General features: G+C 43.6%; 1 protein-coding gene across 2 annotated transcripts in view; it reads left to right on the plus strand.

The window, feature by feature from the left end:
- The window catches only part of RAPGEF5 (Rap guanine nucleotide exchange factor 5), a gene marked incomplete at its 5' end in the record, with an annotated part of 212147 nt that overhangs the window by 90506 nt on the left and 94967 nt on the right, over positions 1–26674 (plus strand). Inside the window, 2 exons of one of the 2 annotated variants that reach the window (XM_080940475.1) lie at positions 9140–9213; positions 19623–19748. In XM_080940475.1, the coding sequence (XP_080796601.1) occupies positions 9140–9213; positions 19623–19748 (200 nt within the window). The remainder of the gene's footprint in view (positions 1–9139; positions 9214–19622; positions 19749–26674) is intronic. The other variant, XM_080940476.1, reaches the window with a different exon arrangement.

Raw genomic sequence — 26674 nt, forward strand, 5'->3', positions numbered from 1 at the left:
AAAAAAAAAGTTCTTTGGAATCAGACTGAAGGAGTCAGACCAGGCCTCCGCCTGATCTACAACCTCACGGGGACAGAGAGTACATCTTCTCTCTCCAAAGGGACTTCTGCACAAAGAAGCATGTGGTTGTCACCATTGAGTGGAGCCTGCTTTGGACAAGGATAGGCCTTATCCATGGGAAATGTACGAAGTCTGTCTGCTGAGCACTTACGTCATCAGTCAGGGACGCCTGTCTGCTGCGTGCTTACGTCATCAGCCAGGGACGCCTTCACAGAGAACGGAAGCACGTTGGTTGAGACCTGTGAGGCGTCACCATCAGTACTGTCATCATGGGGATGACGAGTGGTGGAACCAAATCACACACGTGGCGTGTTCCACAGTTCAGACATGATTTTTTAACCTGCATGTAATTTAACTCTCAGTAACCATGTCGGAACAAGCGTGTCAGAAAACTGTACATGCAAGTATAGTTTATCGTTTCAGTATTTTTAAAGAAAAGACCTTTTCCAAAGTTCTGACCAAACTCCTAAATTAGGTGATTAAAAAAAAAAAAAACAGGAAATGATATGTGCCTTTTTATTAATGGACACTCAGTTCCTACCACATAGATATCTAAGGTGCTGGTACAGAAAGGCATGGTTATTAGCCTGCCACCAGGGGCTAGGCACCCTACGGAGGGATATGGGAAGGGTCGGTGGACGCTCCCGCACTGAGAGGCCATCATGTGCCAGAGGCAGCAAAAGCTCGAGTGGACATATTTATTATAAGGACTGCATTTCGCTTCATTTATATTCCTTCGCATGCTGTTAAATGGCCTGTACGTTCCCCCGGCCTTTGGCAGCCAGCTTTCCATCAGCGAAATTAACTTAGAAAGACAAAGGGCTTATTTTAGTCCATAGGTTCCGAGGTTTCAGTCATGATCAATTGGCCCTATTGCCAATCGATTGTGGGGCGGTAGTTCATTGTGGTGGAAGTATATGAAATGGGAAAATTGCTTATATCCGGCCAGGAGCTAGAAGGGAGGAGAAGGGAGAGACTGGAGCCCTGCTATATCCTCCAAGGGCCTGCTGTAGCAGCCTAAATGATCCACACCCAGTCCAATCCTACTCACCGAGATCACCACGAACTCTAAGGGACTGAAGGCAGTTCGAAGTCACTGCATGTAACCCAGATCTTGGTCTCCTCAGTCCCGAGGACAATGGCTGTGCCACCACACAGTAGGAGCTTGTTCATAGCCGCTGTCACGCTGTGTGAAAATGCAGGGACTCTGTGATTGGCAACTCGGGCCTGGGCCTCACAGGGCAAGACAGATAGAAACCCAGATTGGTGAATAACCTGCATTGTGGTGAAAATTGAAACGGCGAAAGCAGATATGATCACTGAAGAAGGAGCTGAAGGGAGAGGAGAGGTCAGGGCAGGATGGTGGAAGGGCCTGGGAAGGGAGTTACAGGCCGAGAGATCAGGCCAGAGAGAAAACTATTGGTTAGACGTGTGGCAGGTGATCACTGGCTAGCATTGGTGTGTGTGTGTGTGTGTGTGTGTGTGTGTGTGTGTGTGTGTGTTTGTGTTTATGTCTGTGTGTATGTGTCTCTGTATGTGTCTGTGTGTCTCTGTGTGTGCGTGTTTGTGTGTGTGTTGGAGTGCTTTTAGACTGAAATACTGTTCTATATGGAGAAACTAGGCTGACAATACTGCCCCCTGATTTTCAAATTTCAACACAAGAATAGACACGGTCACTGCTGCGGTAAAGGTCTGCAGCTGCTTCTCTCTCTTTATAGGTGAGATGGGATCTGAACATTGGGAAGCAGGTGTCAATGTGATGGTATTGTTGCTGCAGCTGGCCACCCTGCCACTTCACACACAGAGAGCCCCTGGCTGAATGTACGGGTGTGACGGGGAGGGCGTTCTTAAAAAAATACGATGAGCCCTCTGCAGGGTGGTACAAACAACAGCTCCTTGTTTACACAAAGAGGAGCTGGGTCCTGCCTCCTGTGGTTGGAAACTATGTACTGTTTTCCTAACACTTTTAGTGTCCACAGCCCACAGAACACAAAATGGACCCTGACTCTGTTCCACACACACGCATGACTCCCATCTGCGAAAAGGCCAGTTCTGCTGCGTTTTAATCTTAGCCTTTTCCCTAATTCTTTTCCTGTTACATTCTGTCCTATTTCACTGAAGAGAGCAAGATTGAAAAGGAATCCATTCTGAGATTAACATTAATCATGTGTGGTATCACTGGACGATAAACCCAGCACGCAGGAAGCAGAGGCAGGAGGATAGCCTGAGCTAAGGTCAGACTGTCTCAGAAAAACAAAACAGCTAGAAAGGGCCAGCTGGCGAGCAGTTTTATCAGCACTGCCGCCAGTGTAGCTAGACCACAGATAAAGGCAGCCATACCTGCAGCCTAGGGTGGGGCCTCCGTGGATGTTTCCTCATCCATACAGATGGTGTGAGCAGCTGCCTAGCCCCTTAATGTCCCTGAGACCCTTTATAAAAAAGCTCTCTTCCTAGGAGGAAATGCCAGATAAGAAGGGATCCTTCTGTTGCCACATCCTAAAGTCTTTGCAGAGTGCTCAGTGACTTATTTTTCTGAATCATCTTTGCTGACCATTCACATGGGACTTGAAATAGGAAAATTTTTCATTGACTTGTAAGCTCTTTGGAAAAGGACACAGGCCAATTGATTAAGAAGCATGTCAGCTATGTGTGCAGACACACTACCTTTCTGTGCAGGTGTGTTACAGTTGTGTGCAAGTGCACTACCCCGTGTGCATGTGCACTACCCTTGAGTGCTGGTGAACTACCCTTGTGTGCCAGTGAACTAGCCTTGTGTGCAGGTGCTCCCTGTGAGTATAGTTCTTACTGTCACAAAGTTGTTGAGGACACTGTAATCTCAGCCTCAGTGAGAAAAGAAGCAGGAGCACTGCTCTGATTCAGAGGCAACTTGGGCTACATAGGAAGTTCTGGGCCAGCCTGGGCTACATGGGCAGTACTGGGCCAGCCTGGGCTACTTAGGAAATACTGAGCCAGATAAGGGAATTCAGCATGGCTGCCTCAAATAAAAAATTAATAAAATTTAAAAGACAAAAAGCTATCGGTTACTCTTTGGGTTTAAGTAATATTAGTGGAGTCACCAGGAAACTTTCCTTAACATCTTTCAGAGTAAGTTATTAGGAGAGAAATGTTTTGTGGGTTGGAGATATGGATCAATGCTTAACTGCCCTGACTGCTCTTATAGAGAGCATTGGTTGGGTCCCCACCACTCATGGTGGCTCACAACTGTGTATAACTCCAGTTCCAGGGGATGTGACACCCTCTTCTGGCCTCCAACAGCACCGGCCATGCATGTAGCACACACACACATATATGTAGACAAAACACTCATACACATTAAAAGGCAAACGTGAAAGAAAGAAGGACTGCGAGCAAGCCAGCAGCTTGTCCCTGAGGAAATGCAGCGCTGCCCTCCTGGGTCTGGGTCACATCACGTAATACTGTTTCCAGCTGTGTTTACTTACAGGTTGTGATTTCATCTTCTCTGACAGCTGAATAGAACTCCACGTGTCTGTGGTCCCCATCTTCATTATCCACTTCTCCGCTGAAGGGCATTTGCATTGTTTCCATTTCCGGATATTTCAAACAGGGCTGTAGTGAACAAGGCTGAGGCGGGGGGGCTGTAGAGCAGGTTGTGGGGTCCTCTGGGGATATGCTCAGGAGTGGAGTGGCTGAGTCCTGCATTTACCCTTTGAAAATTCTCCACACTGAACTCCGCAGCGGCTCCTCTAGTTTGTAACCACGCTAACAATGTGTGATGGATCCAATTCCTCACATGGTTTACATAATAAGAACAACCAACATGCCAGTGAGGAGGGGAGACTCACAAGCCCCTCTCTACGGTGAAGAGCTTCAGGCAGTCAACCGCTGCTGTGTCTATATCCTGTGTGAGACAAACATACAAGACTTTCCCTAGGATGACCCTCAGACAGGTTATCTAATCCAGATGGTCAGCCATAATCACATAAATACAAGCAGCACTAGATGGACTCATAAATTGTATGTGTGTATGTGTCTGTGTGTGTGCATGTGGGTATGTGTGTGTATGTATGTATGTGTATGAATGTGTGTGCATGTAGATGCGTACACGTGTGTGTCTGTATGTATATGTATGAATGTGTGTATGTGTATGTGTGTATGAATGTGTGTGTCTGTATGTATATGTATGAATGTGTGTATGTGTATGTGTGTATGAATGTGTGTGTCTGTGTATGTATATGTATGAATGTGTGTATGTGTATGTGTGTATGAATGTGTGTGCATGTGTGTGTGTGTACATGTGTGTATGTGTGTGTATGTTTGTGTATAGCTGAGTGTGTGCATGTGTATGTGTGCATATGTGTGTCTGTGCGTGTGTGTGTATATGTGTGTGTATGTATGCCACGTGTATGTGTGCTTGTATATGTGTGTATACGCGTCTGTGTGTTTCTGTGTGTATATGTGTATGTATGTGTATGAATGTGTGTGTGTATGTATATGTGTCTGTGCATGTGTATGTAGGTGAATGAGTGTGCGCACGTGTATTTGTGCACATATGTGACTGTATGTGTGTATGTGTAGTGTGTGTGTGTGTGTGTGTGTGTGTGTGTGTATGTAAGAAAAGTGAAGAGGTCATGAATTTGAGAAGGAGTTGGGGGACACGTGGAAGGGGCTTGAGGGGGATTAGGGAAGGTTGAAAACGATATAAACACAGTACTCATGTATGAAGTTCTAAAAGACAAATTACACGGGAAAAAGTCCTCTCCGCGCAGGGCAGGAAGAGCCTGGGGAGCCATCAGCTCTAGCTCTGGGTCCCTCCTGACTAATTTACAGATCGGCACATTTAAACTAAAGACTCTTATGTGAATTAGTGCTAAGTAGTTCACACGTTCTGTGAGTGTTCACAAAGCACACACTCAGTCTTTTCTGCCCCTGTTTTTGTTATGCCAAGAGTTATTTTCAAAGGCTGTGTCTTGCGTTTAGATTCTGTGTGTGGAGAGATAAGGGGTGGTTTGTGTTGGCAGATGGCAAGGCTTCCAGCCTCCCTGGTCCCCGAAGTGTCATTTCTGTGTATGTGTCCTGCTGGAAGGCACCATCCCAGAATCAATATTTGCACAGAAACTCTCCCCAACCTACTCTCATTTGATCAGATAAGAAAAAAAATTGAACCCAGAATCTAAATAACCTGCTCCCTCCTCTTGCCACCAACCTCACTGTTAGGAGACATGAAGAAAGAAGTCGTCTCCTAATTAGTCTTTGACATGTACATGTGCTGTAGGATTGCTAGAATGTTCCAACGGCATATTTCATGTGCATGATTTCAGAGGTGAACACAGTCCTTAAAAGTTCAGAATAAATAAGTTTTGTTCTCATGATGTATGTAGACCACAGGCTAAATGCGCCCTGAAAGTTATAATTATTTTGTGTTTTTTAAAACTAAGATTATTTATATGCTGCAGTGGGGTATCCTCTTTTCTTTGTCCTGTGGCATATAGATATAGATACACTCTGGCTGCACCTTAGGTAAGTTACTTACTTTGCCGATTTTTCTAACTTCTACTGTTATTTAAATGTTCCCAGACAGTAGATATTTGCCATCTTTAAAGATATGAGAGTAAATGTGATATTAACAATAAAGAGACATGGTAAAGAAGGCCCTAAGATCAATCACCAACATGGATGAATGAATGAATGACTAGGTGAATGAATGAGTAAACAAATAAATGAGTAAATGAATGAATGAGTGAATGGATGGATGGATGAGTGAATAAATGAATGAGTATGTAAATGAATGAGTGAGTGAGTGAGTGAGTGAGTGAGTGAGTGAGTGAGTGAATGAGCGAGCGAGTATTCGTGCTGGGTACACACCTTCTGTTTGCATATTTGGTAATCTATATACCTTGAACCCCAGCAGAGAGACAGAGGCAAGTTGATATTTGTGAGTTGGAGGCCAGCCTGGTCTACAAATGGAGTTCCAGGACAGCCAGGGTTGTTACACAGAGAGCCCCTCTCTTGAAACACTCCCCCCAAAAGAACTATTTGTGTGTGTTTGTATCATACACACACATTTTTAAAAAAATCAGTATTAACTCTGTCTGACTTAAAAAACTAGTCAGTTGTTATCCTAATGGTCTGCACCTTAGTTCACTCAGGTGAGAAAAGGGAACACCAGACCCCAGAAACATGATTTTTTTTAAAGCATGATTTTATTGACCAAAATACTCTACGGTTTTATCTTCTCAATTATTAATGTAGAATAAAGGCACACAGAATGAAGGGAAATAAGGAAATCACAAATTCCCCAAGAATTGTTTGTGCTTGGGTAAAGGAAGCTTCCATAAGGGGTCTTAGCTTGCTTTCAGGATAGGAGTTCTTACAGTACGGCTCTCTGAGCTCCATCTACTGTGTGGCTGTGAGTCTCTGCATCTCTTCCCATCAGCTGTTGGGTGGAGCCTCTCTGAGGACAGACACCCTAGCTTCCTGTCTGCAAGCATAGCAGTGTGTCATTAAGAGCATGGGACTTGCCCATGGGATGGGTCTCAATTTGAGGCAGTCATTGGCTGGCCTTTCCTTCAGTCTCTGTTCTGTCTTTGTTCCTGTATGTCTTGTAAGCAGGATACATTTTAGGTTGAAGGTTTTGTGAGTGGGTTGCTGTTCTTATCCCTCCACTGGGAGTCCTGCCTGGCTACAGAAGGTGGCCACTTCAGGATTCATATCTCTCACTGCTAGGAGTCTCAGCTAGAGTCGCCCCCATAGACCCTCTGGGGCCTCTCTCCATCCTAGGTTTCTAGCATGTTTTAGAGATCCCCCCACACTGCCTTTCTCTCTTTCCTGCTCTGTCTACGTATGATCTCTCCCTCTAGCCCCACTCCCAACCCCCCGCTGCCCAATTTCCTCCTTCCAATAATCAATCTCCAATATTTATTTTGTTTCCCCTTCTGAAAAAGATTCAGTCATCCTCCTTGGGCCTTCCATGTTATTTGGCTTCTTCGGGTCTGTTGATTATAGCGCAGTTGCAGAAGAGTTTGCTTTTACAAGGCCATACTGTGTGCATAGCTCTATAGGTGGGCTATATGATTAGTAACCTACAGCGGGCACAAAAGTCATACAAAAGCAAAAGCAGGTGAAATGCTTATTCTAAAAGCTGCTCAGCAGAAAGCCTAATATTTATAAGTGCACAGATAATGAAACCCGAGTCCGTGAGTGCAGTTTTAAGGCTGGAGGTTGTAGGCATTTGACCTCCTTCTGATGGGAAGGACCGAAGGAGAAATGGTGCAGTGACCACAAGGCTCTCCGAAGATGGGCTCAGACCATCACTGATTGCTGATTCTCCATCATCTCTCTTTCTCGCACCTCCCTCCTACATTTAGGTCACTGTCAAGTGGAAATCCTTCTAGGAGTACGGCCCGGGTCTTCCACATATATCTCTGCTGCCTCCCTGGCTTACATTCCATTTCTAAAGCCCCTGTGATAGTAGGTCTTCCCGTCTCTACCAGTTGCTATGATACCTTTCATCATCCACCAACAGAACTTAAGAGCATCTGCAGCAAGTGTTATAAATTATTCAGTGGCCACTGTGCTCTTTGGCTCAAGTCTAAATTTATTGTGTTCTGTACTGTCTCCAGATTCGTCAGGTATCACTGTGTCCTGCCACTGGTGGTTAGCTCAGCCATCAGGTCTGTCTCAGCCATGTCTTCCTGGCCTAGTGGATCTGCCGCCTTTTCATAGTTGTTTTTCTGTGACATTTCATCTTACCTTGGTTGAGACATTTGAGTTACACCGATTTAGCGTGTGTGTGTGTGTGTGTGTGTGTGTGTGTGTGTGTGTGTGTGTGTGTGTGTTAGGGGCCGGGGGATGCTTTGCTATGGCATTCCTATGGAAATAAGACAACAAACTGCAGGACCCACACTCCGGTCCTCAGCTTGGTAACAAGAGGCTCTCCCCACTTCTGCCCTCACCTCACTTTATGTTTATTGCTGTGTAGTTGTAAATGACTGTTTCTCATCCTTGTGGGACTTCTCTGCCCTGTCTGTGAGAGTACCTTTAGTGCCAGGCATGTAGCATGTACTCAGCACACACTTGTTCACAATTGAACAGCTATTCACACAAATAAGCTGTCCAGTCATCAAGCTTGGGCCAGAGCTGAGTACGTTCTGTTTTTACTGAGCATCTGCGTGAGGATAGAGATTCCAAAGAGGCTGGAAAGTGGGAGGGACCCTTCGGTAGTGAGTAGATGTCTAAAATAAGGCCAGAACTTGGCACTTATATTTTTATTATTAGAGACTGATTAGCAGTTGCACCACACCGGATCCAATAAAGATGAGGCTGGAACCAGGGCTTTGTGTAGGAGTTTGTTGTGGCCATGAGGAAAGAGAGATAAAACATTTGACAAGAAGGTGCTGAGGAAAGGGAAAAGTGGACATCAAGAGTCTAGAGTTCAGAATTTTGTGGGTGATGATGTGCCAAGTAACTCAACCATGAAGTATTGCTTCCTTCATAAGAAGACATTTATCTTGGTACCCAGAACACCAGTTTTACACACACACACACACACACACACACACACACACACACAGAGAGAGAGAGAGAGAGAAACAAAGAGAGAGGGGAAAGACAGACCTGGGAAACTGAGGTAGGAGAATCCAGTGTATAAGGCTTACTTTGATAACTTTCATGAGATGCTGCTTTAACTTTTATAAAGAGTAAAAGACTGAGTGACCTGTAAAATAGCTCAGGGGTAGAATGTGAAGCCCCTGGTTCAATATTTCATTAAAAATGTTTTTCATACTCCTCTCAATGAAAACACGCAAACACACTGGCCTGTGCCCCAGGGTTCCTTCAGTAAAGTTCAATATTGAAAGAAAGGAGTCAGGATGTGGTGGGCTGAAGAGAACAGAAGTTAACAATTCCTGCTGCTGTTGACTTAGTAGGTGGCACAGTGCCCAGGGGACGCCTAGTGTGACCGCCCAGTCTGACCTGCTGAGCTTTATCTGCATTTTATGGATCTAGCATTGTTTTTTCCTGACAGGTTGTTATCTGGAAAAACCTTCCCAAAACATTTTCTCATGACTCCATGTATGTTTGCCTTTTTACTTTTTTCAAGCACTCGAACAAGATGATGAAGACGCTGACAAGCATGTAACTGTGACAGAAGCTAATGACGTTCCCGATCCTCAGGTAAGGTAGCCACGGGGAGGAGGTTGGGGGGAGCACATGTTCACTGTGAGACAGATTTACCTTGTGTGGCCTGTTACTGTCATTTTCATGGAAGTAAAGGTTTTCCATTAGACATATAGGCATTTCCCAAGAAAGACCCTAAATTGTTCATTGTGTGCATAGGACTCCTCCCATATCCAGGGTATTGCTGTCTTCAATCTCAACTACTTGCTGACCAAACATGTTAAATAGGAAGGTCCCCCCAGATAAGCAGCTTGTATATTTTAAACTGTGTGTCACTCTGAACAGCCCAGTTCCACACTACTCAGGATTCAATTTTTTTTCTTTGTTTAAAGTATCAATACGACATGCTCTTCTTTACCAGTCACTAGACAGCTGTTTGGTTCTCAGGTCACCTGTCAGGGTATTGCAGGGTTTCTCCAGTCCACCTTTATAATATCCCACTGTCCTACCACAGGGCCGACATCTCTCATCTCGTCTCACAGCTGTTGTATCATCTCACGTCATCACAGAGGGATGACCAACTACATTACAGTCTTAGAGACTCGCTGGGGATCTTGTGCTATGTCTTCTTCAGATAAATGCTGACTACTGCACAATGACTGAGAAAAGGAGCACTTCCATAGATAGATCAATGGATGGATAGAAGAATGGGTGGACAGACGGACAGACAGACAGACAGATAGATAATATATAGATTCCACTTCTCTCTTCCTCTGTCCCTCCCTTCCCCTCTCTATATGTAAGTGACAAATAGACAGACAGACAGACAGACATAACCCCTAGGACTTCTCTTTAAGCTGATAGAAAAGGAGCTTTCAGACATACTATTTGTCAGCTGCCAGAGGTCCTGTGTTGTTGATCCTTGAGAGCATAATCACAAATGGACAAGAGTTCCTATGGATACCTCAGTGTCAACAACCGTTTGTATTAAAATGAAGCGTTTGAAGATGCATCCTAGTTACCTGACTGCCTTTTACCTTGAAGGTCCCAAATCTATTGATCATGGTTAGAATAACCACATTAGCTTTTCTCAATGAAGACTGTACAAGTTCTAGTGTTTTAATGAACTCTTTTGTTATGATGGTAATGATGCTGTAGTTACATGTATATTGAAATTATACTCAGGCTTTAAGCAGACTTGCCCCATGCTCAAGGGTTGCCCACTCAAAGATTTATTACATCATTTATTTATCAGTGTAATCTAGTACAGTGTGATCTACTGTATTTTGAACTCATTCTATGGCCAAAAGGGTGTTTGAATGCAGTGTTGCTTTTCGAAAGGATATGTGAATTTTGATTTTGTTCATGGACAGTTATGTCACCACACACACTATGAATTATGGGTGGTTTAAGGTCAGGATGATGTCAGAAGGAAGGTGGTCATTTCCCTAATGTATTTGATGAAGCATATCTGCTTCCATCTAGAGCTACCAGCTTCATCAGTGAGTTCGCACACTCGCGCGCGCACACACACATACACACACACACACTAATATATGCACACACACACACACACACACACACACACAGACATGAATGATTAGGTCTCTAGAACCGTGCTGATGAAGCTGACAATGTGAGTGCTAAATTCTAAAATTCCTCATACTCACGGGACATTTTTCTGAGCCCTTTGCTGTTGTTTTTGTTGTTGTTGTTGTTGAGGATGACAATGATGCACTAAAACCTCACAACCAGTTGTACAAGGTTAGAATTAACACCAATTCATGAGTTGATACATAGTGGGTTGGGCTTCTGACCAAGGTAACCTGTTTCAAGATGCTCGCATCTAACCACTGTGGAGACTGTCTTTCTAACTTCTAAAATGTGCAGATAATCTTGGCAAAATTAGGTGGTGGTTTTGGGCACTAAATGAAGAAGGGAAAAAAGTAGGAAAGAAGGAAGGAAGACAGGAAGGAAGGAAGGAAGGAAGGAAGGAAGAAAGGAAGGAAGGAAGGAAGGAAGGAAGGAAGGAAGGAAACGAACATCACTATGTTGGTAGACAGCTTGCCTAGAGTACCAGGAGTCCTGACTTCAACCTCCAACTCTGCATAAACTGATGTGATGGTGCATATAACTCACCACGGAGAGAGTGGAGACAGGAGGGCCAGAAGTTCAACGTCATCTGTGGCTGGATAGACAACTTAAGGCTGTTGTTGGGTCCATAGACCTTGTTGTCTCCAAGAACAAAAACCTAAAGGTGCAAAATTGTATAGTGAATTTCTTATCCAAGTTTAATTTTAATGTACTGAAATGTATTATGCAGTAATCAGTAAGAATTTATTTGTGTATGCTGAATTTATGTTCAATAGTATTTGTGCTGTGGATGTTTGTTATTACAAACACGCTCTCAGGAAAACTAGACACTTGGTTAGCTTTGCTTGATAGCGGTTTTTACACTGTGATTTACTCTTAGCAAAAACGACTTGTGCATGTGAAAGAGTGTGTATGGTACAGTGTGTTTGCTTGTGTGTGTGTGTGTATGTGTGTGTGTGTACATGTATATGTGTGTGCACACGTGTGCACGTATGTGCATATGCAAATGTTTATGCGTGTGAATGCCTGTGTACATGCATCTGTGTGTATGTGCATGCCTGTGTGTGCATGCTCATGTATGTGCCTGTGTATATTGCATGTGTGTGTGTATTTGTGCACACACACGTGTGTGTGTATACACTCACCTGTGTGCACACTCAGGCCAGAAACAGGTCTCTCCTTGAACCTGGAACCAGGCTGGAGGCCAGCAAGCCCCAGTGATGTTCTCTTTCCATTCTTCACTGTGCTGGGGCGGGTCATAGGTGCCCGTGCCTATGCCTGGCTTCTAACACGAGCACTGGGCACTTGAACTCCAGCCCTCATGCAAGTGCAGCAAATGCTTTTACTGCAGAAAAAGTGAATTTTACTGTCAAGGTAATTCAGTCCTTGTTTTCAGATGTGAAACTGTGTCTTTCCACCTTTGTCACAGGGAAGATTGCTTTGTCCCCGGAATATCCTTTCCTAAAGGATTCCTTTCCATATTTCATCTTCAGCCCCAAGGGAGTGGACTCATACTTTATGACTCCATTTATAGAAGAAACAGACTTTTCACTGACATTTGTAACATTGCTTCTACTGAAACCCATACGAAGAGCTTTAATTATAGAGTTATGTTCTTCCAAAAGAGACCTTGAAATAAGGCCCTTAAATAATTCTTCTGACAGTTACACACTAATCCTTTCTTTTCTTTCTGGCTTAGTGATGTTAGGTAAACTGTTTATAATTAATTTCACATAGATAAATTAAATAAACCATGAATATTAAAGTCTAGATCAAGGGCTGTCAGTTATTTGCTTGTTTGTCCTTAACAAAGCTCCTGAAATACATTAATAAATTCATGGGTTTCTAGGATTAAATTATTAAGTTACAGAGCTGTTAAAGGGACCCCAGAGAACATCAGGTTTTATGTTGTATTTCTGAGTTCACCATCTTATGAACTGTGGAGGATGTCTGAGATCTCTGGGCTGAAGAGACCCCCACGGAATAAAGGGCTACCCATAAACGTCTCTGAAAACTTCCCATCGGCAGCTGTTTTGTAAGGAATGTTCCAGAATTATCTCATGAAAATGTTAGTACATCAAAAAATTAAATGAAAATTGGAAAATCAAGACAATAATATTTCTTCTTTAATTAGACAACATGAAATAAGTATGACCTAAATCAATCTGCAACATACTTTTTAAAGTAATAACATTTGTTATTTAAAATGCAAATATTTGATTCATGTATCCATATGTTTGGCTCAGATAAAACTGTTTCCTTATACCAAAAAGGAAGAAATAAAAAGTCTGTATTTAGGATCCTCACCATGAGATGAAGAGTTTCTTTGTGCTTTTATAAAAACTAAAATAGAGCCAGTGTTTGACGTCCATCCCATGTTGCGGAAGCTGGGAACGCTGTTCACAGAGCCATGCATGGGACTCGTGGTCTCTGGATTAGAGTTCTTGCAGTTTGCAGGTTCTGTGTAGTGTGCCCAGCACAGTAGCTCCTGGTGCTCCCAGCTGGGTCCAGCCCTGCCCGGACCTCACATGCACTGCCTCCGGTACTCAGAGAGCCACAGTGGGAGCAAGAGGTAAGGAAGGAGGGAGACATCTGAAGAGAGAGAGGAGGTGGCTCCTCTGTCGGACAGATGCCATGGAGTCTATCTGAGGCTTAATGGGGTACTTGAGTACCCCCTATATCAGTAGATGATGCATCACTAAGAGGAACTCTCCAGAAACCAGATATTTACCACTCCAAGAAATATAATATTTAAGGGATGCTGATTATTTGCAAGTAGAAATAGCCCCACACAGTTTCCTTGTCTTCCCATCGTAAGGGAAGGTGCTGGGCGACATTTGTCCCCTTCTGCCCTCCCTCGCACTGATTAAAAACACTTCTTCATGATTGCCCTACATATTTGGCATCATCTCGGATTATAGGGACTGGTAACATTTTGACAAAGGAGAACTGTGCCCTTAGGAGGAAGGCTAGGATGGTAGAGCATTTAAAAGTAAAAGTCAAATGGACCACAGTGATGTTCAGGATCAGCAATTCTCAGCCTGTGGGTGACAGAACAAATACCCTGCACATCATATATTTGCGGTATGACCCATAACAGAAGAAAAACTAGAATTATGAAGTAGCAATGAAATAATGTTATGGTTGGAGGTTTCCACAACATGGGGAACTGCATTAAAGGGTCACAGCATTGGGAAGGTTGAGAAGCACTGCTCTAGAGCATCACTGGACTTCTTCAATCCAGTATCCTAGGCCAGGAGATGATACCCGTAACCCCCTGCCTGTGTCTATATCAAAGCGCTACTGGACATAGCCTATTTCGTCTGCTTACACACTACCCCTTGCTGCTGCAGGGTTTCTCTTGCAAAGCCTAGTAGCTGCAAAAGAATGTTTGAGGTATTTTGCTGTCTGGCCTGGTATGAAAATTTTGCTAACACTAGCCATCTAGGTGTCTACTATGTGCCGTGGTTTCTCTTACCACAACCGTCTTCTTCCCAATTCTAACTCTTAGTAACTTCTGGGGGAAATGTGCCTTCAGAGAAGAATCTCCCTGAGTTATCACTATTGGATTCCGCCAGCCTACCTGCATTCTGCCTCTTGTTTCAGTGGTTGGAACACTGATATTTATATCCCTAAGGGTAGATCCTTGTCTTCTTTCTCATGTTTGAGAGTATTAATCTTAAAAATGCGCTAACTTGCATTCTCTCCCATTCCCCCTCCCCCTCCCACTCTTGTATGGTCAAATTTCCCTGTGTGGTAGATGATTTCTAACATAGATAAATATGCCAAAGTACCCCTCACCTCCATCGAGCCATCAAAACCCTGGCTCTCATCATTCCTCAGCTGGAGCCAGTCTGTCACAGCATCTTTTGGCTTCTCTGACGACTGCTGAATGCTAGTGAAGCTGTCCCCTGCCCACCTCAAGAGGGGGGCCTTCTTCTCAAAGTCACAAGTTACCTTTGTCGAATCGATGGTTATTTGGAAGCATCTTACCCGATACTGGGGCAGCACGCTGACTGGTTTCTGTAGAAACCCCTCTAGTCCTCCAGATCTCCCAGTTTCCTTGTGATTCTCCACATCTTCCTGTCCCTAAACATCGTACTCAGCTCTTTGCAATACTGTCTATACTCTGGATGGTCCCAGCATCTCACCCCAACCCTCACCTTTGCTTCTGAACCTACGGACGGCCATCCCCAACGGTACTGGGACTTGGAGTAGGCATCTTCCTTCCACATGACACCAATATTTACAGATACTTGGGCAAGTCCCAAACATCTTCTGACACGGCTTTGGAAACGCGTCTAGATACCTGTTAAGTCTTCTCATATCTTCCTCTGCCTTAAACTCTGAGGCGCATGCTGTGGGAAGGCCAGTCAGCCTCCCTCATGCTCTTCCAGTCCCAACCCCTTCGTTCTCCATTCTTCCCTGCACACGGCATTCCTCTCAACTGCAAACGCATTTGTGACAATTCTCTTACAAAGAACTCCATCTTGCTCAGAACAAGAATCCAAACTTTCGTCTATAGGCAAAGCCCTGTCATGTGTTTTAATATTACTTGTTTTACAGATGAGTTAATACTTGATGCAAGTACAACATATTTTTATAACATACCTGATAAAATATTGACTAACCTCTCCCTTTTTTAAACTTTTATTGATTCTTTGTAGGTTTCACATCATGCATCCCAATTCCACCCATCTCCTTCTCCCCTCATATTCACTCTTTACCCCCCCCCACACACACACCAAAGCGTAAAAAACATCTCATCATGAAAGCTGTAGTATGTCACAGCGTGTCCCAGAGTGTTACCCCTCTGTTCACACATCTTCACTTGCAAATGCCATGAGTCATTGGTCTGGTTTGAGGTCTCTGGCTTCTGTGATGCCATCAGTATTGGATCCTTACTAGGCCTCCTCCTGGTTGTTCTGTTGTTGCCCTGTGTCATGGAGATCCTGCAGCTTTGGATCAGCAGGACTGGACATTTCACATGTCCCGACTGTTCACAGATAAGATAGATTTGGGGGTGGACCAATTCAGAGCCTGGATCTGGGCCTGGGTGGTAGCCGAGATGGTCAGCCTGTTTGCTGTTTTTTATCAGCACCACCAGGGTGAGTTCTGCAACACTGCCCATCAGCAGGAGGCAGGGACAGCTTTCCTGCCCTCGGGGTTGGCTCACTCACACCTCCTGACCCAGCTCTGCTGTGCCGCTCTCCCCATTGCTGAAGCCTGCAAGGGGCTGGCCAGCTCTCCAGAGTTCCCATGCTGGAGGCGGGCTCACCCGGGTGCCTTCGCCATCAGGGTTAGCTCCCTGTGTTGCCCAGGTGCAGAGGTTGCTGTTCTGCATGCTACAGCCAGTGAGGAGCAGGGCCAGCTCCCCTGGCTACTGCAGGTGACAAGGGGTTGGGGGTGAGAGGACATCATGCCTGACAGGTAGTGGGACTAGCTCTCAAAGGCTCTCACACTAGAGGCTGGCTCATCTGAACCCCCTCCACTTGGACCAGCTGTACTGTGCTTCCAGATGAGGTGCAGGGCCCAGTCTCCGCAGGCCCGTTTTCCTGACTGCTCATTAGATCATATCTTAACTAAGAAACATAGTTAATTTTTCAAAAGTAACAGTTGATTTTTATGAAGACTATCATAACTCTCACTATGAAACTAAAATATATATTCTGTGACTTTTGTATATTTGTTTTTTTTTAATTAAAACCAATGTTAATCTATTAATATAAGATGCTAAATGTTCAATGCCCAACTTGATTCCTCCAAAGAACAGAAAATCCAGTTCATCAGTTCACTGGTATGTGGATCTTTATCATTAATTCTATCTATCTATCTTTATCTATCTATCTGTCTATCTATCTATCTAAATTAGATACATACCATCTGATATTTCAATGTATTTATACCTTCTATAAGTTGAGATCAGGATAAATATATATTTATTTAAAATGTTATTATTTATGATAGAGACTTTCAAAATATATTATCCTTACTTTGGGAAAAATATATATGTATATATACTGGTGTCATCTATAGTTATATGGGGTCATTTTTTTTCTATTTTTCTTTTTTTGAAAATGTTTTTTTCCCATACCATATATTCTCATTATAGCCTCGCCTCCATGACCCTCCCCACAGCCCCTCCATCTGAATTTACACCCCTTCTGTCTCTTGTTAAAAACCAAACAGGCAACCAGGTGGGTGGTAGTGGTGTATGATTTTAATCCCAGAACTGGGAAGCAGAAGCAGGTGATCTCGTGTGAGTTTGAGGTACAAAGCAAATCCCAGGATAGTCATGGCTACCTGTCTTGAAAACAAAATCAAAAGCAACAAGAAAAACAACAACAAAATACAGGCATCTAATAAAACAAAACCAAGCAAACCAGAGTAAGACAACACAAACACAAGAAAAAGCCCGTGCAGACCCAGAGATGCACACATTTGTACACACAGGATTCTCAAAAAACAACCGGAAGCCATAGTGTGTGTGTGTGTGTGTGTGTGTGTGTGTGTGTGTGTGTGTGTGTGTGACCTGTAAAGTTTTAAGAAATTTTATCATAACAAAACATTATAGAACAGAGAACCTCCAAAGATAGCATTGAGTTGGTTATCCACTGCTGCGTATGCAGCCTGCACTTAAGAGAGGTTAGCATACCCAGCCAGACTCCATTGTAGAGAACCTGTTTTCTCATTTGCAAGTGATTATCAACTACAGATGGCTTCTGAGTCAGATGGGGCCAGTGTCCACCTCTCTCTTTGCTTGGCTCTGTGTGTGCAGCCACAGTCTGAGCTGATAGGTGTGTTCAGAAGGCTTTGCTTCCTTGGAGTCCTTTATCATCGTTTTTATTCTTCCAGTCTTTCTGCCTCCTCATCCATGGAGTTCCCTGAACCCTGAGGAGAAAGACTTGATATAGACACCCCATTTAGGACTATAAACTTTTTATTTAGCCTGTAAGAAAGCTATGTGATTAGACCCTGCATGCCCTGACTGGTATGTCCTACTGTGATGATATTCCCTTTCTTGCACCTTCAGTATGCTAAGCACACCAAGCCTCGGGTGGGCAACACACACTTCCTTTGGGAGCTGACATCATTTCTCCTTCTTCTTTTCTTCTTCTTCTTCTTCTTCTTCTTCTTCTTCTTCTTCTTCTTCTTCTTCTTCTTCTTCTTCTTCTTCTTCTTCTTCCTCCTCCTCCTCCTCCTCCTCCTCCTCCTCCTCCTCTTCTAGGTTTCTATTCAAATGCCTTCTTATTAGAAAATCTACAGATTTGGAGGTGACCTCTAATTATTGCTCTGTCTCCTCCCCCCACCCACTTATGCTTCATTTTTCTTTCCTATCACATACCACCTTATATTTGTGTGTGTGTGTGTGTGTGTGTGTGTGTGTGTGTGTGTGTGTGTGTGTGATAACCTTCCTCTGTTGCATACAAATCTGAGGGATGTGAGGGAGTTTAATTTTATAGCTCCATGATTTAATGTGGCTGGTTTTTAAAGTCTATTGAAAGATGTATAAAATAAAATAGACAACCAGGGATATGTATCTCAAAAATATTAAGCAATGTTGAAATAAATATGTGTGTTTAATAATAGAAAGATTGTTTTGTTGGGTAAGGGATAGCCCTTGTTCCAGTTGCTTTAAAGGGGGAATCTATGCTCATGGATTGACATTAACTAACTTCGAGAGTTATCTATGGTTCTACAGGACTTTCCAACAGTTCTAGCTGTCCACTGATGAACAAGATGTCTTAAGATGAGGTCCTTGCGCAAGGAAACTTGGGAAAGAAACTAACACACTTGTGTGTGTTACAAGCACAAGCCTCATACTGTAGTGGGAGAATTCTGCTTGCTGCCCTCTAGGGGTCTGTGACGGCTATTTGGAGAACTTCTTCTGAGCCTTTGGGAATAAAGTTGTAGTTGTTGCTTTGCACGACTGGCTGCAATTCTGTGATACCCGCTGGACAATGTGGGTGACTTTCACACAAACTGCTAAGCTTGAGTTGTCTCACAAACCCCGTCCCCATATTTGGTCACATTGCTGGGTATATTCAAATCCTGTAGGTTATGTTGGGTAAATAAAGATTCGGTGATTTTTGACTAATCCTGCCAAGTTAACTTCAGGTTCCTTGATTAGATCGTGCCTCATTATGTCTGTGTGAACCATTTGGGAAAGAATTTGAGTAGAAATGCTTTATAATCTCTGTGTTAGAATGACCTCTTTTTTTTTCCCCCTGTTCTAAACTAGAGTCACCTCCTTTCTATTATTCCTGCTTAAGATTCAGTATGTAAAGAAATCCCTGATGCTCGGAGAATCGTTTCTGAGTGCTCGTGAAGGCTCTTACTTATGTCCTCAGAGTACTTTTCCAGTTGTGAGAAAAGTTTATCCCATAACCTTCTGGCTAACTGTGTCTGTCCATGGAACGGTCCACTCGGGCTAAAGAACTGGGAAATTGTAGACTGTTATTTTTAGGACTCTGTATCACTTCACCCCCTTTGCCAGAGTGGTTCCTGGCTAACTTTCCCATGAATTTTTAACCTTTTGCTAGGCTTTGCTTATGTAACAGGAAACAGGCTGTCAGGAACAAACAAATGCCAGCATATCAGGCGCACACGTAGTAGCAAATGATTTAGTTTGCCCCTCCAGCTCTTAAAGTAGACGGATTCATGCTCTCAGCTTGAAGTCTCTGGCATGGTACCTCTCTACATTAAAATAACACAGATTTAACTTCGGAGAGGCAAAATAACTTTTACGATGGCCATGATTTAATTTCGGGTCACAGTTAAAAATGCGCTTATTATAAGGTGAGCTTCGTGGAGGTGTCATGTCCTGGGACTGTGGATTTAAGTATATCTTCGCTTTTTCTCCGACTCTGAAGGCTGGGGTGATGTGCAAACTTCAAGAGAGAGATGATATCGGGCGTATCGAGCTGGTCCACAAGCTGGCAAGAGAAAACTGTCAGTTTTTACAGACAGACAAAAAAGAATCTGAGAAGCTGGAACAGGTAAGCCCTTTCCTCCTGGAAAATGGTTCTGCTTGGCTGTACACATGAAGGCACAAGTATTTTATTGTGATTGTTTAGAATTTGGCCTCTGTATGGCATCCTGCTTACTACAGATAGTAGATGCTCTGAACTCTTAATGTAGTGATTTGGGGACTAGGTTTGTAAGAGAGCTCCTCTCAGAAGCAAGCCATATAAAAACTTAGCTACAAATGCACATCTATCATAACTGTGAGTCGATAACTCCCTGGCCTTACACTGGGAGTCTTGTTTCATTATACAGTACAGAAAATATAGATTTTTAAACAAATGTCCCAATGTACTTTTATGTTCATCTTGGTCATGGATCTCATCTCCAGGGAATGTGCCCTGGGTCACTAGAAACAGATAAGGACAGAAAAACAGATTATAGCTGCTCTCACTGAGGGCGGGTCAGATGGAGACTTACCAGTAGCTTCTGAACGCTATGTTCCAACAAGACTGATATTGTGTGGATACAGTGAAAACCCCAGGAGGAGCTGCTTGGTCCCGTGAAAGCCGTTATTCAGCTGGAGCCCTGGAGCTGAGGATGCTGCCCTCAGGCTGGGAAGACAATGTAGCTGCTTTCTTTTGCCACATATTGTGATCCACTGATTGTTATTTGTAAGGCTTCACTCTTGCTGTCCAGGGCTGCTCACAAAGGAGAACAGTTCTCTGTCTTTCTCTGGTTATAGCTTTTTTCCCCTTCACATTTTCAAACTCTGCCAGGGGAGAAGGAACTGCTATGTGCCTTTTCAGCCCCAAGCCCATCGATATAAATGGCATGACTTGTTGTTCAGCTTATTAACATGGAATATTTTTAACAGTTTGGCAGCTGAGTACAGTAGCGATTGGTATCTCAAGGAGAAGGGGTGATAAGGTCATTTCAGAGCCTTGAGACTGCACTGCTGCAGGGCTAGCTGCTGGCTTTACAGTTGGAAGAGCCACCTTCTGCCGTTTGCTGGGTACTACTGAGAACTTCAAGTACTTGTTTAAGGTGTTAGAAGCATCTTTTGCTTTTAAGAGTTTGCCTGTGTCACAGCCTAATCCTCACCTAGTCATATCCTTGGGATATTTATCTATCTCTACATGTAGCTTCAACTTCTTAAGCTCCTACTCCTTTTGATTCATTTTAACTAGGAGACCAACAGCTTTCAGATGCCTTTTATTTCAAGATGCATCCTGAGTCTTAACTGTTGACGGTGTGAAGACATGTCATAGTGCAATTGCGGGTGTTATTCCTTCCTAGTGATCCCTTAAATGAGTGTTTTATCTTACGGGTGATTGCCAATGAGATGCACTGAACCTGTGACAACTGGAAATAGGGCAGGGTTGTTCAAAGCAAAATGGTAGCATCTCACTCTACAGGAACTAACCACAGGCTTTAGGCCATGCAGAGCTCTGTGCTGTTCACAGGACACCTGTGTTGCCTTTGTTTTGTCATTATTGCAATACAGACTATCACAGTTACAGCTAGTGAGTCTGAGGTTCCTGCAAAATGTGGAAATCTGAAGCTAGTGCTAATCATCGGTAAAGTTGCTTTTTGATTGTTTGTTTTAAAAGGTGCAAGTAATTTCAAGTGTGAAGAGTTGCAGTTTGGCTTATGATTATTTTGTTGTTGATGCCTTTATACCTTCTAAAGTCTCTAAAACAAAACAGTGATTTTTTCTTTTAGTTCTTGCATGAATGTCACATGACTGTTGCATACACATCTCTGACATGCTTGCATCTAAGAGGGGGAATGTATAAACAAACATTGGAATATGGTCGTCGTCCCCCACACGGACTTTCCCACTGAGCTTAAATCTCCCTCTGCAGGATGACCCCACTTGAGCCAGTCAGTAAGCAAGCTGAACCTGATTCGCCTTTTCATAAAGGAGTGGCTGTATATTGGGCGCCTGTATGTTTGGACAATCATTATCTAAAAATCCAGGCCTCCCGCCCTTATTTTAGCCTTTCATATCTGGTGTAACAATAGTTGTGCTGTGATGAGAGTTCCTGAGCTTTAGTTCGAAATCCCAGGCCCCAGCTCCTGCTCAGGGACGCTCAGCTGAAGTGCAGGGCACCGGCGGCAGCAGAGGAAGCTGCAGTTCGGCAGTGTCAGCCCAAGTCTGCCGCCTGCTCTCCTTACTCTGCAGTGCGCATTTCCTGTCTTTTGACGTCCTTAAATCCTGTGTCCCTTTCCTGGGTGAAGCTAGCTAGATAAATAGTGGCAGCATCTAAGTTAGAATCTCCAGTTCCAGAACATCCCTCTCATAAGTATGTGCCCACATAGGAAAGTAACTTTGAAGGGTATCTGCTAAGCATGGTGTAGTTGGCCTGTTACGAGTTGAAGGGGATTATAGCTTTCCAAGTGGACGCTTCTAGTATTTTCTTGAACTGACGAATGCTATGATTAGAAATTCATGAAATCATAAAAATGTCTTACTATGTGCTCAGGTCGGGGAGTCCCAGGAGGAGAAACTTGAAAGCACAATAATGTTTCTAGAGAACCATTCAGCATAACCGTGTCCTGTTAATAGCTATGGGCAAAATTGTGCAGCACTCGTGGTTGATAATTAGTATATGGAGACTTAACAAGAGGGTAAAATCAGGACCATGTCTTCTAAACATTGGGATGAGAGGATTAACAATCAGTCATTAACTCTTTGAGGAAATGAACCTCTTAGGTAGGTATAGAATTTGTGAGTCTTAATTCTGTGGTTGTATCGGTATAAGATAGGGGCAAACAGGAACTCTGCAGTTGACCTTGGAGGAGGACTGGTGTTCAGAGAAAAGGACATGGCAGGGAAGAGCTTTTTAGGCAGAGGAACCAGCTATTGGTGATTCATGGGGAATGGAACCTGGTGGGCTGGAAGGAAAACTAACCGCAGTTGTGAAAGACCTAATAAGCCTCCCTAGTGAGTTTGGACTTGTCTTTTTGGCAAAGGAGAGCCATCAAAGAAGACAAGGAACATGGGCAGCTGTGGGCTTTGTCAGGTCTCTCTGGCTTCAGTTCAGAGGAATAGCTGGGTGAGGAAGAGGGAAATTTTGGTGAGAATCTTACAAAGCCATTGTAGTCAGTTGGACAAGAGGTGTTAGCCTGTGGGAGCAGAGAAGGCAGTGGATGTTAGGAACTGTTTAGGCATGAAGTGCTGGAGCTTGGTGACTCACTCATAGAATGCACGCTCTTCTTTACAGTAAATGATTCTTGATTGCTGATCGTTTCTGGAGTCCAGAGTAGAAATAAGTGTGTTATGCTGTTTTTCTGTTTACGTTCGTCTTTTGAGACAGAGCTCATGATGTGGCTTTAGATTTATGGCCCCCCAGTTCTGCTTTCTGTGTGCTGGGATCATAGGTCTGTACCAACACACTTTGCCATGGTGTTCTGCTTATCATGAGGACAGTTGTGTCCTTTGGGGCTCTGTCCCATTGGCTCTGCTCTATTTTCCTGGGCTAGGGTGAAATTGTCTTGGATCTTAGAACATATAAGTTGTTAGATGACTAACAGTACCAAGACTACATTGACTTTTTTCCCCAGGACAAACCCCTTGAAATATCTCCAGGAGACAGCAACTCTGGTTATGCCCAAATAAATTGGTCATTTAGCCAAATGTTGCTGTTCGCTGCAGTACTATCTGCTTAATTCAGAAGAGGTCCCTATTAATATTAAGCTTGCTCTTTTGACCTATTTCTTCTGAGTTAGTCTGACTAAAATCGCCATTCTAGAATGTTCTCTTTATATTTCATTCACTAAACTTTTAATAGGTTTGATGATATCATGGAAAATTTAGAATAACTGTGTTGGCTCCTCTTTCTCAAGAAGTTAATCTAGTTGTAAAGAAAAGACATTAAGATAAAAGACAGCTCCACAGGATGGATGCACTGAGAACCTGAAGAGACAAACTTGTATTAGGAGTGAGATCTACAGCTGGGGACACTGGAATCTCTCCTAGAGCAGAGATAAATCTTAACCTGGTTTTAAAAGTAAGTTGGAATTGGATTTAAACAATTGTAATTGAAGACCACTTCAGCCTGACCGGTTGGGAAGCCAAGGCTGATGGAGATTAGGTAGAGTTAGGCTGGGTGAATTCTGATGTTCATCTTTCTTCAGCCCTGTCATTGGAGTAAGGACATACAGGAGAGAGGAACCTAAGATGACATGAGTCATGGTTTCTCTGAAGAAGTGGAAGGATAGAAAAGGAGGAGATAGGGAGAGGAGGAGAAGATGGAGAAGAGGAAGAAATAAATGAGACAGGCAGCCCTGGAGGAAGGGAATACAGTGCTGGGAAGACACGTTAGGGAGGTGGGGAAGCAAAGGTACGGAAAGCCTAGGGTACTTTGTATTCTGCTCATATTAGCATAAGTAAACCAGATTTTTGAACATTTCTGTTTAGATGTGGGTGTGGTTTTCTGGAAGGTAGATATAGCATTTAGCAGAAGACTGAAACTGCTTTCTCTGGAAATGCACCTTACGCTCTGTGTGCACCAGACTGTGCGTTAACTAACCAGCGGCAGCTTCCGTACCGACTGCCCAGTGTCCACCCAATGCGTGTGTAAGCAATTGTTCGGCAGAACTTTCCTGAGGGGTTTGCCTCCACCCTGCCTCTTCCCACCCGGTTTTCTTCAGTTCCTTTGTTAAGTCTGAGGACCCACCCCGCTTCCTTCCTCTTCTCTAATTCACTCATGAGATATGGGTGGGAAGGGGACTTGGCACATGCTGAGACTGAATCTTGGCATGGTCAGCTGCCCACCCCAGGGAAAGCTGACTATACTCCCTCTGGACAGGAATTTCCTCTTCCCTGTTTCCTGCAGCCTCATCCTGGAATTCTATAGACGTCAAAGGGGCTCCTTGTTTAAGGACTGCTGAGAAGTGGTTTAGAATATCTGACTGCTGTCACCCGTAGTCACATACCCAAAGTTTGTTCCTATGACTTCCTTTTATTTAAAAAGCAGGGCTACATGTAGGGTGGAAATGTTTTTACTCTATGTAAAATACAGAAAAGGACAAAGGTTTCTGTTGTTGTCATATGGTCATATTCAGATTTGTACTATACATCTAGATGAGAATAACCTCAAACTCCATCATTGTTCCACTAAAAGTTTTCCATCAAAATGATTTAACCCAGAAACCATTTAAATGGGAATAGAAATTCCTAGCATCATTGTTTATATTGAAAGTCAGAATTCAGATGCAACAGTTAATTCTTAATACCTTAAGCTGCCCATTTATAAAACAGAAGTTATGACACCGAAATTGTGTCACTTTTCTCAATAACAAAGTACTGATTTGGGTTTGGCTTAACATGAAAGCTATCTTTTCATAGAAGACGGGCTCCCTTGAGAGACTTAGTTTGGTCGATTTTGAATCAGTGCCAATCTGGCCTCAGAGAAATACAAATGGCAGGAGATGGTAAGTTTTGCTCACATGAAGTTTTTAATCTAGATTTCAAACATAAAAATTTTTGAGCATAGAGTTTTGAACATAAAGAACACAGGCTCTTTCAAGACAGTGTTTAATGATGTCTTGATAATCCCATTCCACAGATGTTGAGAATGAGAGTCATACCCAGCAAGCATGGTTCACAGCCAAGGTCTTCAACCCATTTAGGAACAAGGCTTACAGGCTTGGTTCACTTTCTGTGCTCCTGGAACTCTAGACTTTGTTTTGCTCCCTCCAAATGTCAGCTAGACTACCCGTGTGTCTAGGGCTGCTTTATGCTGTCTGTCGGAGCCATCTGCTGCTTATTAACCATTGTTTGGGGTTCTCAGAAGAAGCCCATTGCAAATCCTGCCCTCTCCTCCCCCGCCTTTAGATTAGTCTCAGTGTTTTTTAAGAGAGAGAACTTTGTTATGATGTTTTTTTTCCTTCTGAATATGCTCCTGTTTATTTTGAAAGCCCAGGTGAGAAAGTGGATCCTGGCTCAGCTTGATTTCTCAAACTCTTGTCAAAGAGTCTTGTTTCCCTCTGTACAAGCGGTCCCTAAGTTTATTGGCTTCTTGCAAACGAAAGTAGCCACATTATCTCTGCCGTGGCTAGGAAATGACTAAAATGGTGTCCTGGAAACCAGATTATTTTTCTTGGCTATTGTCTCTCTTGCCCCCGATCCCATGGTAGCTCTTTCTAGAACCTTGGCTACGCTATAATGGAGGGTCTATAAGAATCACGTGTCAGTGAAGAATGGCAAAGAGGAGCAATGGCAGAGGAGAGAGGTGGAGGCATCAACTCCTGAAGTGCCTCTCTCTCAGGGAAATGTCCAGACACAATTCCCTGTGTGGTGCTGATCTACAAGGGATTCCAAGACTAAGTTCAGTTACCCATGTGGGAGGTAGGGTTGTAGGTCTGTGAACACTGTGAGCCGAGTTTTTAAGTGGTCAAGATACGTACACAGACTTCCCCAAGGAGAAGGCAGAATGTAAATGGTGGGGAAACCAGACAGATGAAGGGGGGCTGGGCACGTAGAGAGGAAAGATGGGTGTGACTGCCCAAGAGGACATGGCTACTGTAGGAACAGTTAAGTGGCCACAGCATCCTGTGCTTGGTAGAAGACCAGGTGACACAGGCCTGAGGGTGTAGGACTGTGTGAGTTTAGTCTTGTGTTTATGACAACATTGATACTGATCTCAGAACACAAGGTTGTGAGGAACAGTAAGGTCCAGTGAAGATTTGTGAGAGAGAATACTGGGTTTTAGCCTTTGAGATTCCTCTTCTGAGGGTGTGGATAGGTTTGATGTTGATGGACGGGTCACACCCATTCCTTCTGAAGCTGGCTTTCTGACTCCTATCCCGTGGTCCTCACTCTTGTCTTGCACGAGGCAGTAATCAGCATGTACATTTAAGGTCTGGGGGAAAGCGCAGCTCTGGGGGGTCTCAGTTCCCGAGAAGAGAGAATGTACCTATAGCACAGCAGCCATTTGCTACCTTTCCATGG

Source organism: Micromys minutus (assembly GCF_963924665.1).
Source record: "Micromys minutus genome assembly, chromosome: 1".
Taxonomy (NCBI): domain Eukaryota; kingdom Metazoa; phylum Chordata; class Mammalia; order Rodentia; family Muridae; genus Micromys; species Micromys minutus.